This window comes from Theobroma cacao, chromosome 7 (assembly GCF_000208745.1).
Source record: "Theobroma cacao cultivar B97-61/B2 chromosome 7, Criollo_cocoa_genome_V2, whole genome shotgun sequence".
NCBI classification, from domain to species: domain Eukaryota; kingdom Viridiplantae; phylum Streptophyta; class Magnoliopsida; order Malvales; family Malvaceae; genus Theobroma; species Theobroma cacao.
In genome coordinates, this window is record NC_030856.1 from 1,226,592 (window position 1) to 1,241,844 (window position 15,253).

General features: G+C 34.5%; 3 protein-coding genes across 4 annotated transcripts; 2 read left to right on the plus strand and 1 right to left on the minus strand.

Moving 5' to 3' along the window:
* On the plus strand, positions 4,014-8,339 carry LOC18593366 (zinc finger CCCH domain-containing protein 18). Of its 2 annotated transcripts, none has more exons than XM_007020542.2 (8): positions 4,014-4,304; positions 5,279-6,234; positions 6,319-6,486; positions 6,578-6,757; positions 7,038-7,114; positions 7,345-7,515; positions 7,608-7,719; positions 7,809-8,339. In XM_007020542.2, exons 2-8 carry the CDS (start codon positions 5,306-5,308, stop codon positions 7,876-7,878), a joined length of 1,707 nt encoding a protein of 568 aa, XP_007020604.2. In that variant the 5' UTR covers positions 4,014-4,304; positions 5,279-5,305; the 3' UTR covers positions 7,879-8,339. The 2 variants fall into 2 exon arrangements, with proteins under 2 accessions (XP_007020604.2, XP_007020606.2); XM_007020544.2 differs by lacking the exon at positions 4,014-4,304 and adding an exon at positions 4,417-4,589.
* On the minus strand, positions 10,372-13,956 carry LOC18593367 (transcription termination factor MTERF9, chloroplastic). Its single transcript, XM_007020545.2, has 7 exons — positions 13,504-13,956; positions 13,134-13,209; positions 12,862-13,055; positions 12,091-12,783; positions 11,369-12,015; positions 11,144-11,273; positions 10,372-10,775 (listed from the first exon to the last, which is right to left on the minus strand). The coding sequence occupies exons 1-5, from the start codon at positions 13,807-13,809 to the stop codon at positions 11,701-11,703; spliced, it is 1,584 nt and encodes a 527-aa protein (XP_007020607.2). The 5' UTR covers positions 13,810-13,956; the 3' UTR covers positions 10,372-10,775; positions 11,144-11,273; positions 11,369-11,700.
* Positions 14,025-15,200, plus strand: LOC18593368. Its single transcript, XM_007020548.2, has 4 exons — positions 14,025-14,335; positions 14,416-14,465; positions 14,635-14,716; positions 14,821-15,200. Exons 1-4 carry the CDS (start codon positions 14,095-14,097, stop codon positions 14,865-14,867), a joined length of 420 nt encoding a protein of 139 aa, XP_007020610.2. The 5' UTR covers positions 14,025-14,094; the 3' UTR covers positions 14,868-15,200.

The following is a 15,253-nucleotide window of genomic DNA, read 5'->3' on the forward strand; positions in this document are numbered from 1 at the left end:
GAAAATGCCAATAAATCCCATGGGAATAGGACTCTTCATCATCATAATTTGAGGTAGACCCAAGATAGAGCCACCCACATTTATTGCACAAAAGCTTAGCACAATTGGGGGGCCAAACCAACACAAGTTGAATAAAAAAAAGGGCCATGCTTTGCATTAATTGTGACTCTACCCCTGTCTGCCCCTATATTGTGGGGTAGTTAACTAACATTTTTAAAGCCCTAACATGGCAATGGGGGGGTCCCTTTTCTCTGTTCCATGTCAAACAAACCCTTTTTGAATGACTTTGAGGGCATCAAAGGGCTCCAATTAAACAACAAATAGATAGACCTAAAAGAGACAGAGAGAGGTGATTGCACTAGGAGAAAAAAATGGTTCCCCGTCTTTCCTTTAGGGTTGCTTTTTCTTTTTCCATCCTTTTTGGCCTTTGTTTTTCAAACATGCACCATATCTTGCCTGGAAAGATAGCAATGATTAGGTGAAAAACATGTGAAGCAGCTAAGCAAAAGAAAAAGGGGTAACCTTAGCATGCAAGAGGGACTCTTAGCCCATGTTAAAGTTTGACTACAAATGGAGGTACCCATTGGATTTTAAATGGTTTTCTACTCTGAAATATCTCACAAAATTGTGCACCTCATCCTGCCCTAGATTGCATGTATATTTTTCAAACTTTCCAGACTAGCATTGTACCTCTATATATATATACATACATATATGAGTATCATTTCATTCCTTATAATAGATCAAAGAATTGGATTTCGGATTTGAATCTGATTGCAAATTTAATATTACATTCTATAAATTTCGTCATTCAAAAAATTAAATTTGATCATTTAAAAAATCTGATTTGAATCATTTTATTTATTATATAAAAAAAATTGTGATGACGGCACACGAAAAACATATTTATCATCAAGTTACTGTGAATTGATAAAGACTATGGGTTAGTTTCGATTTTTGAATGTTAACCCACCATTGTAATTAGTAATTAACTTTAAGCAATTTCTTAAAAACCAATATAATGTCTACCATCACCATCCTTCAATAGTTATAAACTAGGTTTTTGTCTTCATTATATAATAAACTCTTGCCAACTTGATTATATTGAAAAAATAAGTGTCTAAATAAGCAAAGCTACTTCTTTATCAAGATTGCATATATATATATATATATATACCGGCCATGAGAAAGGGACTGATTTGTAGTAGGGCATAAATAAAGCGAACACATAAGGAATTTTTTAAGTATTTTTTTCCATGAATTATTGTTGGAAGAAACAAACAAAAGTAGGTGCCATCATCTCAATTTTTTTTTTGACAATTTGTTTAATAATTAATTATTTATCTCTTTTATTTTGTTCCATTATTAATAAGTGAAAAATACACCATCAATTCTACAATGGGGACAAGACATCTATTTTTTGATCGGAATAGGAGAAAATTAATTATAAAATAAATAATGGGAGACCTACAATGTTTATGACATGATATCTTAAATATTAAAATTGAAAATGAGTCAACTAGCTTGATCTAAAATGTTCCCTCTTTTCAATTTGAGAGGAATATGTATTTTAATTTTTTATTTGGCAATTGAGTTGAATAAATAATGATAACTTTTTTAGAAGGAATATAAATTTTATTGTTTATTGTCTAAGTTATATATAATAAATTAAAATTTTGTCTATATCCGATAAAATTAGAACGATAAAAATTCTTTACACAAAATACGCACATATCGGAAAAATAGTTCAATTTTTTTATTTTTCAAAAAAAATATGAAATATTTTCTCTTATTTCTAATTAGGAAAGAGATACCACATATATATGATGGAGTTTCACAAGCTTTGTTGGTTGGTTCGAAAGGATAAAACCCAAAGTTTACTAATTAAAATCTGTGGGTTATCTTGAAATGATGGAGATAATGACCCAACAACCATGACTACCAATCATTTCATATTCTGTGTATCTTTCTTTATCTTCCTCATCACATCAAAGCCATCCATGGGAAAGATCTAGTATCTACCTCTTGCTTTCAAATTTCAACAAGCAATGGGAGAAAAAAGAAATAAATACTTCCCTTTGATCACTGTTAAACAATCATGATTTCTTCTAAAAGAAAGCTTGCTATATACCCTAAAGTTTTTGTTGAACTAAAGAATAAAGAAGTGAAAATAATTGGTACCATATCCCACACAAACTTTTGTTTTGTTAAGTAATTAACCTTTTCTTTACCCTTTCATAATGAATGTTCATAACCCTCTTTCTTGCTTGAAAGAGTTTTCTTTTGAGAGTAGACTCCAATAAGCTAATTAGGTTAATTCTAATATGCAAATTAAGATCCAAAAAGATTGAATTCAATTTGATTTGTTCAATTTCAATTTTAATCCTTATTTAGTCTAATTTATACGGTTATTTCAATTTTATGATACAATTCGATTGATTTGGTTATTTCTTTTGATTAAATGCTTAACCCTGATGCCTATACAACTTAATTACTTGTCATGATGAATGGTTTCAGTTTTAATCGTCACAGTTTATCCGATTATTTTAATTTTAAGATATAATTCAATTAATTCAGTTATTTCTTTTTATAAAAGTTTGATTGAATGCTTAACCCTAATACATATTCAACTTAATTACCTTAATTACATGCCATGGTGAATGATTTTGATTTTAATAAGTATTTAATTTGGTTTATCCGATTACTTCAATTTTAAGATATAATTCGATTAGTTCGATTATTTTTATAAAAAAAATTCAATTAATTCAATTCTTAAAATTTTGAAATCGAATTGAGGAATGCTTAACCCTAGTGTCTATACAACTTGATTATCTTAATTAGTACATGTCATGATGATAATATTCTTTATTTTGACTAAGATATGTAAAGTATTATATATATTTAATGTAAAAAGAGGTAAATGATCAAGTCAGAAACCATAAGCAAGTAGATCCGCGGAATAATGATAAATCACAACAGAAAAGCCCGTTTCTTTCTAATCATATCTTAATTTACTTATTTAATTAATAATTATAACATTAATTATTAATTAATTAATTTTTTTTCTTCTTTTGACTTGTGAGCCCCACATAATTAGCCTGTAGAATCGGTCTCTACCTTCTTGAATAAGCTCGTTTTTATTTCCTATAATCTACCTTACCATCTTCTTTATTTACCAATCTATCCTTAATTTTTTTCCCTACATTATTTAATAAATACTTAATTATTGGTATCTAAATTTGTAATTTATCGAATAAATGAGATAAACCCGAAATGCAATAATTCATCACGGTTCTTGTTATAAACTTATATTAATATGTCTATTTATAAATTTGAAGTGTTTTGATATTATTTTTTATCATATACGAAATGTATTGATAATCAAAATTAAATTCACACGATTACTTTGTAAAAACGAACATACATATATTTCATCTCAACATAAAAAATTTTCACATGATATGATATCACGAGAAACATCTCTAAATTTTTAATTTATTGAATAAACAAGATGAACCCTGAATGAAATATTATATGGTTTATATATCATGATTATCCAACTGTCTGTATTTAAGAAGATTTATACTCTCAAAAGACAAAAAATAATATCCACCTTTGTGCCACTCTAGAGTTTCATTTGGCCGGCTTGTGTAATTGGAAATCTAAATTTAACACATTGGAAATTCCGAAATTAATATTTTAAAATTACCCCTTTTATTTTAAAAAATTAATTAATTAATTAATTTTATGGGGTTTTGAGTGTACTTTTGTACTTATAAACAAAGGTCAATTATGTAAATTTAATTAGTCCAAGCTGTTGGAATCAAAATCGATAATCAAGGAAATTATAATGCCTTAATTCTCTGTGACTCAGTATAAAATCTAGCTGTAAAGATAATTAATTCTTTTATAACAATTATAAATTCATTTATATAATTGAAAAAATAAATAAAAAATATTTTTCTATAGTAATCATATGTAAGGTGAATTGTTTTTTCTTTATATAAAGTTACCAAGTTGCAGTTGTGGATAGTTGAATTGAAGTTCCAAAGACATAAGACAGTAAGCCCTGCAGAGCGAGTTTGTGTTGTTCTCTCCTTTAAAAGCATCATGTCTGTCAGGTTTTACTACTTCTTCTCTTCTTCTTTGAGATAAATCTTGATGTCCTTTCTTTTAATAACATGAAAGTGAGACATAACAAGACCAGCTACCTACTGAGTTCTCATGAAGTACTCTCTCTACTTCCTGTTGCTGCTGCTGCTGCTGTCAGCTTGCAACTTGAAAACTGAAACAGCTTTGGGTTGGTAAGTTGAATGAAATCTTTGTCTGTTGGCGGTTTGGTTTTTTGTTATCTTTATCATGAGTTTTTTTATTATTTTATTTTCAAAAGGGTTGCCTCTTTTGTGGAGATATTTTAGTTTTGAATTCTGGGTTCTTATCCTTTCTTTCTGTTTTCCTATTGGATTTGCTTAAACCATGAGAAAAGTCCGGTTTTTGAGTTGTAGATGACTTGGGACTCTTTAAAAAAAAAAAAAAAAGTTTAATGCTTGGAACTAAGTTCAAGTTCTCTCACTTCCTCAATATTTCTGGTTGGTTTTATACTTTGTAGACTTCCAAATTCTATAATATTCTCTCTATGGAAAAAAATTATTGTGTTTTTATGATATGATCTGTTTCCCATGTTTGGTTGCTTGGAAAATATAATTTTTTTAATTTTAAATGTGATTTATTTCATTCTTTTTTTGTTTCCAGATTTAGGATAAAAAGTCCTTTTCTAGGCTTCTAGGATGCTTTGCAGCTTTATTCTAGGTGGTCTTACCCAGATTTAATTTCTTTAAATATTTAGTAATTGTGCAAGGCTTTTTCTGGTTTTCTTTTTCATTTTACACCTTAGATTTCCAGAAATAGTACCCTTTTCTCATTAGCCTCTGACATGGAAAATAGGAAGGCAAAAACCTAGATTTTTTTGCTAGGTTTGGTTTCATCTTTAGGGGTATTTATATGTGTTTTCCTGCTGGTTTACTGGATCTGCAATTTTCACTTTTTCTCATAGATTCTATACTTTTGACTTGAAATAGTCTCTCTCTCTTCCTCTTACTGTATTGTTCCATAATTCTTTTTACAGGTATACATTCTTTTTTGGTAGTGCTTTATTTTCCATCAGTAGGGGTTAGATTGGATACCATAGCTGTGGCTTGGGATGCACTTCTTTTTCTTTGTCTGTTCCCTTGGTAAGCACTAACAATATGTTTTTTTTTTTTTGCCTTTTTATTTTCAGTGATTAAACAGATAAATTCGATGCAAGATGGAATTTTCTGACTGTACAAGAGTTTTGTTCAATAGAATCTGGAAACTTGAACCTGAGAATGCCGCAAAGGTTATAGGGATTCTTCTTTTGCAAGGCTATGGTGACCAAGAGATGGTTCAGTTGGCTATGTGTCCTGATATGGTTATCCAGGAAGTAATTTACAAAGCCAAGGCTGAACTGCAACAGCTACCTCTTAAATCAGGGTCACCTCCTATATCCCCTTCCATGAACTCGGCCCCTGGTTCAGAATTCCCCTCACAGTTCACTTCCTTTTCACCACCTGTCTCCTCCAGGCCCTTTTTGTCTCCCAGGAGCTTCCAGGTCACATCTCCATATTGGGAGCAACAACTAGCTGCAAAGCATAACTCTGATTTTATGCCGTCGGCTTACTTGGATTCTGTATCTGAACTGCAAAGTCAATCTCAGTTGTTGAGCCTGGAGGAGCAGATAGAGTCTTTAAACTTAGGAAATGGTGGATTTTCAAATGATTATTGTTATTCAGATGCTGTATTGGGTAATCTTGGTGTGAGAACAGAACGTCGGCATCCAAACCTGCCTGACTTTCCAGTTAAGACTTGTCATTATTTCAACAAAGGTTACTGTAAGCATGGAAGTAATTGTAGGTACTTCCATGGCCAAGTCTCGGACAACTTCCCTCATATGTTTGGTAATAATTCAATGGATGCTGTTAATGAAGATCCCTTTATCTCGCTTGAGAAGTTAGAGCTGGAAATTGTAGAGCTCCTGAAATCAAGGAGAGGGGAGCCTGTTTCAATTGCATCTCTCCCTTTGTTATATTATGAGAAATACGGTAAAGTTCTTCAGGCAGATGGTTATCTCACTGAAAGCCAGAGGCATGGCAAAGCAGGCTACAGTTTGACAAAGCTTCTTGCTAGATTGAAAAATAGTATTCGAGTAATTGACAGGTATGATTTATGAATTATGATCTTCTATATAAGAGATTAACCTTGAGGATTCAACTGACCGACTCTTCTGTGATTGAGTCACAGACCTCATGGACAGCATTCAGTCATTTTGGCTGAAGATGCACCCAAGTATATGGAAAATCGAAATGATAGAAGTGATCCAGGTCCAATTGTTAGTGGATCGCGTCAGATATATCTTACATTCCCAGCTGAGAGCACTTTTACTGAAGATGATGTCTCCAACTATTTCAGGTAACATGATCTTGAAGCTTTTTGCATGCTTATTTGCAGTTATATAATCAGTATCCCCAAGGTTTCTTATTTTTCTTGTTCTTAATTGCAGCAATTATGGACAAGTTGAAGATGTAAGGATTCCCTGCCAACAGAAACGGATGTTTGGGTTTGTAACCTTTGTCAGTGCAGATACTGTGAAGATGATTTTGGCCAAAGGAAATCCACATTATGTCTGTGGAGCTCGTGTTCTTGTGAAACCTTACAGGGAAAAGTCAAAGCTGGTTGACAGGTAAATAAAATTATTTCTCGTTTTCCATTTCCACATTTGGAAATCCATGAATGGAATGCAGAATATGATAACTCCATTGTTAAATTATGTGGTTTCTTAATCATGTTGCAGTATGGTTTTGTCATAGCTTTGGACTCTCATTTTTTCATGGCACTTATTCCAAAAGTTAGACTTCTTTTTCTGCTTTCTGAAACATTAATCAGCAAATTCTATAGGCTTTCTAGCTTGTTTTCTTCTTCCGTACTTTCGAGTCCCATGTTAAGGTTTGGTTTTCATGCAGGAAGTACCAGGACAGAATTGAGTCTCCAATGTACTATTCTCCGCACTATATAGACATGGAACCTGAGCTTCATTCAAGTAAGTAGCCTCTTTTTATAACCTTGTTTGTCAGAATTAAGGTCCATAGCTACATAAAACATATGCTAGCTTGGGCCTTCATTCTGGTCTGGCAAAAGCCATCAAGGTTTCTTCAATGGAAACTTAAGGTGGACACTTCAAATCAAATTGTATCCTTTTATATTTTCGTGATGTTTAATCTTGTCGCTTGTGAAATAAGTTGGTACTCATCTGATGTATGTTTTTCTCAGTTCCAAGAGGATATGCAATGTCTAGGTTGTTCAGGAAGCAGTTTATAGAAGATCCAGAACAAATCTTTGAACTCGAGAGGAGGCGCCCATTAGAGATGCATATGACACAGAAGTCTCAGGCTCATCAGTCCTACTTTGGCTACTCCATGGATGGGTTGAAAGTCTCAGAAGGTCTCTAACCTTTTTATCTTTTGTGCGTATCCTTTAACTTTTCTCTCCTCGTTACTTCTCTCCCTTAATTGCTTTCTTTTTCCACCATGCAGATCAACTCAACTTCCCCTCAACAGAATTCAATTATCTGATGGAAGCTTTCAACACCAGCACTGCATCCGATGAAAAAATCAAGCGCTTAGAGACCAACACTGACCAGGAGAGGTAACTCATATTGTATAACCTGAAACTACAGATTTTCTTCCAACTTGGGCTCTAATGATTGTTGTTTCTGATGTTCATGTATTCTGCAGTGAAGGACTTAATCTCCCAGATAGCCCTTTTGCTTCTCCTATAGCAAGTGGCATTTCCACAGTCATTTAGGCTCAGCAACACACAGAATAGAGTTAGTACTGGCTCAAAGATTGACATGGCCAAAACTTATACATAAAAGAATCCCATTTTAGTTTCTTTTTTCTTCCCCTACTTGTTTGTTAATCAAAGTATCCTGAAAGTACATACTATCCAAAGAAATCGTGAACGAAGGATCTCCCCTCTGTTACTTGATTTTGAAGTGGCAAAGCAAGAAGATAATGATACATAGAAGTATATAAGAAGGTTCTACACTTTTTTGATGTTAAATCACAGGAAGAAGGCAAGAGGTATGGATCTTTAGAAGAGGATGTAATATAGGTCTCTTTAGGTGATCAATAGAAATCTCTGTAGCACTGAGCAATAGCATTGAAATAACTTTAACCAAAGGGTAGATCTATTTAGCAAATTTATACCAAGTTTATCTCTGGTTTCATCCTGTTTCACTTCATACATAATATCATCTTCATCTATATCAGATCTGTTGGTATCAAACATTGCAGTCTTTGCCTTAGTTTGATTACTGATAATTGTCACAGAGGACTTGATCTCTCAATCTCAAGAAGTATACTGCTTCTTTCCAAGCAGATAAAAAAGTTTCGTCCTATCTATTGTTGCCGGCTTTTAATGGCCTAAGAATTGATGCAACCACCATTGATGGCTAAAGATGAGAAGGGAACTGTGACATTGATGCTCTCAACTGCTTAAAATAAATTCATCCTTTCCCTCTCAAATTTTTCTTGTGACTTTCAAACTGGCTTTTACTGTTTCCAAGCCTGTCATTGGAGGGAAGAAACTTACAAAATTTGACTTGGTTTTGCAATGGCCGAGGGAGTCAACTGACACTCCCTAGGAGATGGAGAAATCATGGAACATTGTGTTCCTATGCCAGCTCCTCAGAGGTCCAACAGACAAACTTTATTTGTCACTAAACCAACCCACATCTCATCCCCATATTCAACCCCTTTTCGATCATTCATGCACGACACGTGTTATCTTAACATATAATTAATAACAAGATCCTGGAAGCATGTCACAGACAAAAATGATCAACAGAAGCAAGGATAGGATTTCAGAAAATGGGTTTCAATCCAATTTCTGACACCTCTCAGAATTGCTGTTCCTGTTCATAAGTGACACCCAGGGAAGATACATCAAAGGGTTCCTCTCGTATATTTGTATACGTGGTGTGTGCATATGCTACATGTAACGAGATCATTATTTTTTTAAAAAAAATTTTAATTTAATAAAATATGTAACATTTATATTTATAAATTTTTTTAAATCTTTTATTTTGATCGATGTGAGATTGAAATATATTATATACTTGTGTGACATTTTCTTTATCTAATTTGGTGACCTTTTTGTCTCCTTATCCAATCTAACGATATTCTCATCATGGTCGATCACCTTACTTACCTCTCTTTTGGAAGTGCTTGATGTGAGAAAAGTCTAAATCGAACCAATTTTGATACCATTTTGTCACGAGATCATTATTCTTTCTTTAAATTTGTGTGATATTTTTCTCATCCAATTCGGTGAGGTTTTAATCACCATCAATTACGTTTCTTTATTTTTTTAAAGTATTTGATGTGGGTTAAATTTAAATCAAATCTATTCTGATATCACTTTATCACGAAATCATTATTTTTTTTTCTAAAAAACTAACTTAATAAAATATGTAACGCTCATAGTTCTAAACATTTTAAAATCTCTTTACCTACTCAACGTGAAAGATTGAAATATAGTACCTAATTTTGAAGCATTAAGCGTGACATTGCGCATCTAGTTTGTTGATTCCATCTTTGGGATGGAAAAGGAGATTTCAGGCTGACTTACACCACTTTGGGTGTGTGAGGGGTGTCTAAGACCGCAAGACAAGGTGCCTAAGCTGTCAGCCCGTGACAAGTGCTGAGATTTGCCATAAATATGAATTAACTAGGTAAAAAGATGGAGAGCAATAGATTCTGAAAAGACAAACCAGCATTGTTGAGGTTTGTCTCATTCACCATCTTCTTCTGTTTAGCAGCACAATTTTGTGAGGTTGACACCCCACTTGGTGGGTCCTTGTAATAATATTTCCTAACCCAAACTGGACCTAGATGAATACATCTGCAAATCTCTGTCTCTAGAAACACGATTTAACTCCGCAATTCACGCGAAAATAATTACCTCTAGACAAGGCTGGTGAGAAAGACTTTACAACCAGAGGCATTGCTCATGCTTCAACACTCTGCAGGTCCCATCAACCATCAATCCATTAGCAGATGTGTTTGACATAATCTCTTATCTGCTTGACATTCTAACTATATCTAAATGTGATTATCTTTCTTTGTGTCATGTTAGAGAGAAAGCAAAACCATACCCTGATTTCTAATGAATATTTCCTACCACCATTCTTGAGAAGATAATTCATATACAGTTAGTTTTAATAATCATTTCTTGGTTTGGTTTCTGCAAAAAAATGGGGGAAAGAAACTGAAAGGTAAGAAGAAAACAGTTGTATGAATTTGCAGTGTACTTTAACTAATGAACCACTTTCCGAATCCACCCTGGTTTACCCACATCAGGCTGAAATACATAAAGGAGATCGATTCAATGATACATGTTACAAGGAAGTAAGAAAAGAAAATGAATCTTAAAAGATTTCAGTAGGGAAAAAATGATTGATATGTATGTTTTACAGGATGCTGATACAATTAACTCATTCACTCATCCCATCATAGTGGAGTACGGGGATAGATGTTTGCAATAAGAAGAGCACGAGGGGGGGGGGGGGGGGGGGGTGAGGAAATGGCAAGTGTACTGTTATCATTCATAAAATGTAATAGAAAGTAAAAAAGAAAATCTGTAGTAGTATCAATTGTATAACTGCAACTTGTTCTCTTGATTACAGTCAGGATGTCAACCTGCATTGATACCAACATATCATGAGAAGCATAAAGTGATAGCCAAAAGTGTACAAAGGATAGTATGACAGACAAAATAACATCTCCATTATGATTTCAGCATACCATAAGAATTACAGCTGACAAGAATTTACACTACCAGATAATGGAGGAATAAACACATTGCTTATAGATATATCTAGAATAAAGACAATACAATGCATGAGGAGGAAGGCATCATAATTTTACTGAGAAGAATTCTTTCTAAATGGAGTACAAATTATAACTAGTTCTGTTAAGGGCAAACTACGCATGCTATATATTTGAATTCTCTTTCTATTTGACAGAATCAATAGTGTTGGATTGTTTCTATTTTATAAGCAACTGACCTTAAATTTACAGGGTTCTCCTCGAGGTCACTTTCATTTTCAGTCACCAGAAGTTAGTAAAGTACTCTCATCTACATGCCTTGGACCAAGAGTGTTATTGTCATATGCCTATGCAACACTGAAGCAACGGCTGCAGAGATTTTACAGTGTAAACTCTGTCACAAAACCATGCTAAACAAGCCAATCAATTGATTTAAAGTTACCGGGATACCAGATCTAGCTTACCAAAGGCTTGTTGAACTTATAATCTGAATTTCACTTCAAAACCTCCTAAATAATTTCAGGAAAAACTAGCATATTAGACTTCTTGAACCATATGAAGAGACCAATCCGTAGCTCTGATTCCCATGTTAGTGAAGTAGACAGAATTTCAGGTCAACCTCGCTTTCAGATTTCCCACAAACCCCCTCAGCAGTATGGCATATGTAGTCAGAGCATCATTCCAAAACCTCTGAGTAGTTTCAGAGAACTAGGATATTAGATTGCTTGAAGTTGATTAGAGACCAATCTGGTACAGGAATTCCATTACTAGTAAAGGAAGCTTTTGAAGCATTTTATCAATGCTTTTCATATTTCTTTGCGAACTCCTTGAGTAGCAACCTCTGACGAAATGCCAAATATTTATCTAAACTAGTTCCAGCCCACTGCTGGCAAAAGCATTCATCAGTTGGAACCAATGAACCGAGAGGAAATGGCCCCTTTGGAGCCTTCTTTAGGGAAACCAAGAACCGGTGGCGGGGTCGAATTCTCTGATCCAATGATAAGCTCAAGTACATAGGATATTTAGTCAAGGAGTGCACCTCATTATTAAGCTCATTGACCAAGTACATGTATTTAGGCTTTAGATTGTCTTCCAGAGACAGAGATAACACCTAGAAACAAATTCAAGATGTTAGAGAAAAAAGAATTTTCTGTGTTTTCATGCACTTACAAGAAAGTGAACTAACCTGTGTAAGACTAGTCAAGACTTTTAAGATATCAGAATTACGCATCCCAATGCTTCTTAGGAAATTTATCCTGGGCAGTAATCCGCCATCAATGCTGTAATGAAGAAGCTGGGGATGTTTTCTTACCATCTTCACAATACTATCTCTGGGTGCTCCTAACTCCTTTGAGAGAAACATATAGCGAGTATTCCATGATATGTCAATCCGTTGAACTAGAATCTGAGGGCTCAGCTGCACAACTTTACCTAAATCATTTTCTTTAATACCAACCTCCTCAATCAAATATCTCACTGTGGGTTTTAATGAATTTTCAACACTATATGAAAACAGAGAAGGTGCAGAAGCAATTATCTGCCCTATTCTGGAATTTGGAATCCCCAGACCCATTAAAAAAGCAACATGGGACTTCAAGTTGTTCTCCACAGTGTATTCTAGAATCTGTGGTTGTCTCAGAAGTATTCTTCTAATGTCTCTCTGCTTCACACCTACACTCAACAAGTAGTCCAACCTTTCCTGAGCAGAACACACATTGATTTGGAGAGAAGGCATGTGTCTCTCATACATTTGGATAAAATGTGATTCTTTAAGCCCAAAAGTACGTAGGTAATTGAGAAGAGGGAACCATTTTTCATCGAAATCAATTTCATCTGCCAGCCGTTGATATCTGTTTTCTCTAGATGTCTTCAACACCAGCTGCAATGAAAGAAAACATATAAAGCCCCTTTTACACCATTGGTACAGGTAATATCAAAATTTGATAGGTTTTCTTACCTTTCCTCCTCCATCTTTACAAAAGGAACCAACTTCCTTCATTTGGTTAGAAGCATAATAAAACTTTCCTACACTGCTCTTCTTCAGAACATTATTACCATTTCTGACATCAATTCTGTCTTCAGCAACAATAAGACCTTGTCTCAATTTCAATCCTTTCGATCCCTGGCGTTGCTCATGCGGTCTTTGGTTCCCTGCACAAACAAATGAATCTTCTTTGTTAAACTCCTCTAAAGACTTTGTCAAATGTTGTGACAAGCTCGCAAGCATACCTTCTTTACCGCTTCCCTTCTGTGATTTAAATTTCTTGCCATTAACATTGAATTCATGAGTTTCAGCAAAGTCATCCTGAAATGAAAACATCCATAGTTACAACCAGTAAACATAAGCTCAATTGTTCAACTACTAAAACCAAAGCACAAAATGCTTGCTAGTCAACAATTATCTTAATATCAAGGTAAATACAGTAAACAGAAACTGATGGGTCATTTTCTACAATACTAAAAAGCTCTTGTTTTTATTACAAAGATTGCATCTTGAACAACCAATTATACATCTTTCTAACTATAGTTTCTACCCAAACATATAATCTTCAGCAATTAAACATATAAGCAAGAAAAAGTGACTGTAGAGGAAACTTACATTCATCAACCAATCATCTCCAGCCATGTCATCGTCTTCATCAAATTCTTCATCTTCTTCCCCCTCCTCGTCCTCCTCAGTATCATAAGGATTAATCGTTTGACCGTACCTTGACTTCTTATTAGACTTGAGAATTTTGGGATTAGAGTGAGTTGACAATAGCACCAAGAACTTCCCTCTCTTGAGGCTTCCTCCACTGCTCAAAGCAAAACCCGAATTCAAAGAAGAAGAGGGAGAAGGAGAAGGAGAAGAAGGGAAGAGAATTGAACTGAAATGATTCAAATTGTGAAGAGACAAAGCTGCCATTTTTAGGATAAAGAGAAAGAAAAGAAAATACTGAAAAACCCCAGAAAAGCGAAGGGAGTATATACTGGTAAAACTTTATCTTGTAGCTATGGCTGTCGATGAGAGCTGAGGTTTTACTGGGGTTTTTAGTCAGACGAGATTTTTTTTTGTTCCAAACGCTCAAGAGTGCTGTCGTTTTATGTGGTTAGAAACTTGGCGCGGACGTGGCCCAACTAAAACTGATCGTTACGATTTTCCTTCCTGCTTTAACAACCAGAGGCTGAAAATGAATCCTATCACTCCGCCATGGAAGCTTCACTTTGTGCTTCTCATCCACTCAAGCTACCCCTTATCTCAACACCCACAGTCACAAAGTACCCAAATCCGACTGTCAAGTTCACTTGCAACAGAACATGCAAAACTTTGACGGGAAAAAATCAATGGCTGATGACAACCAAGGTTTCTGCTGCTTCCATTCATGATGTTTCAGCCGTAGCTGATCCGGCCCGTGTCGATATTACATGGCAAATTGTTGTTGGAGCTATAGGTTAGCTTATGTCTACCTATGTTGCATGATGTTGGTTTACTACTGTTTAATGTAATGGTTGTTGTTTATTGTTTTTGCAGCTGGGGTTACCCCTTTCATTGTTGCAGGGATTGAATTCAGCAAAAGAATTGTAAGTGAAACAATTTTAAGCATTCTTTATTTGACTAATAACAAGTTTGAAACTTATGAAGTTTACTGTTTAATGTATGTATGTATGTCATAAATGCTTTGGAAGTTTTTGTCTGTCTGTGCAGGCATATGATTTGATTTTTTGTTTTGGTTGATTTTATTGATTGTAGATCGCACAAAGAAGATGTGAAGAATGTGGGGGCTCAGGCCTTGTTTTCAGGGACAATGATTATTTCAAATGCCCTGGATGTGGTATGCCTTCTTAATTGGCTATTTTAATTGCTTTCTTGGTGTTGGAAAGCAATCCTGTCAACTGATTTGTCAATCTTGCGCCTCATTCTATTCTCTGCTGGCAGGTGGGTTTCTTCCATGGCAGTCATGGAAAAGATTCTTCACTGGTTAAAGCTCCTTTGAATTCATCTCTCAGTGTTACAAGATTGCCAATAGGCTATTGTTCAGTTTTCAGGCATGTTGTAGAATCTGTGTGTAAAGAGGTTGAAAACTTGAAAGCCAAGTGATTTCAACTGGTACAAGGAGGAAAAGCTGTAAAAACATTCCTGCATATCAACTCTTGTAAGATATATGATTTCTGGATAATGTGCTTCAGTTTTAAAGTGTAACTGGCTAGCAGCAAGAGGAGAATTACTTTCTCTTTGCATTATCTGACACTTGCTAAACATAGTTTAGGAATGAACCAAATCAATAATCTGTTTTCTGGCAGACATGTTTCTTTTCAGCCGTTTAGCTAACATCTAAATAGATGGTTTTGGATTCAATTGGTTAACAAAA

Bases quoted from the DNA above. Each gene is read 5' to 3' on its own strand.
- LOC18593366 (XM_007020542.2), top strand. From the start codon at position 5,306: ATGGAATTTTCTGACTGTACAAGAGTTTTGTTCAATAGAATCTGGAAA. The intron at 6,758-7,037 runs GTAAATAAAATT...GTTTTCATGCAG, and splicing joins AAGTCAAAGCTGGTTGACAG to GAAGTACCAGGACAGAATTG. The intron at 7,516-7,607 runs GTCTCTAACCTT...TCCACCATGCAG, and splicing joins TGGGTTGAAAGTCTCAGAAG to ATCAACTCAACTTCCCCTCA.
- LOC18593367 (XM_007020545.2), bottom strand. From the start codon at position 13,809: ATGGCAGCTTTGTCTCTTCACAATTTGAATCATTTCAGTTCAATTCTC. The intron at 13,210-13,503 runs GTAAGTTTCCTC...TTTTCATTTCAG, and splicing joins GAGATGATTGGTTGATGAAT to GATGACTTTGCTGAAACTCA. The intron at 12,016-12,090 runs GTTAGTTCACTT...ATTTGTTTCTAG, and splicing joins TCTTGACTAGTCTTACACAG to GTGTTATCTCTGTCTCTGGA.
- LOC18593368 (XM_007020548.2), top strand. From the start codon at position 14,095: ATGGAAGCTTCACTTTGTGCTTCTCATCCACTCAAGCTACCCCTTATC. The intron at 14,466-14,634 runs GTAAGTGAAACA...TATTGATTGTAG, and splicing joins TTGAATTCAGCAAAAGAATT to ATCGCACAAAGAAGATGTGA. The intron at 14,717-14,820 runs GTATGCCTTCTT...CTCTGCTGGCAG, and splicing joins TTTCAAATGCCCTGGATGTG to GTGGGTTTCTTCCATGGCAG.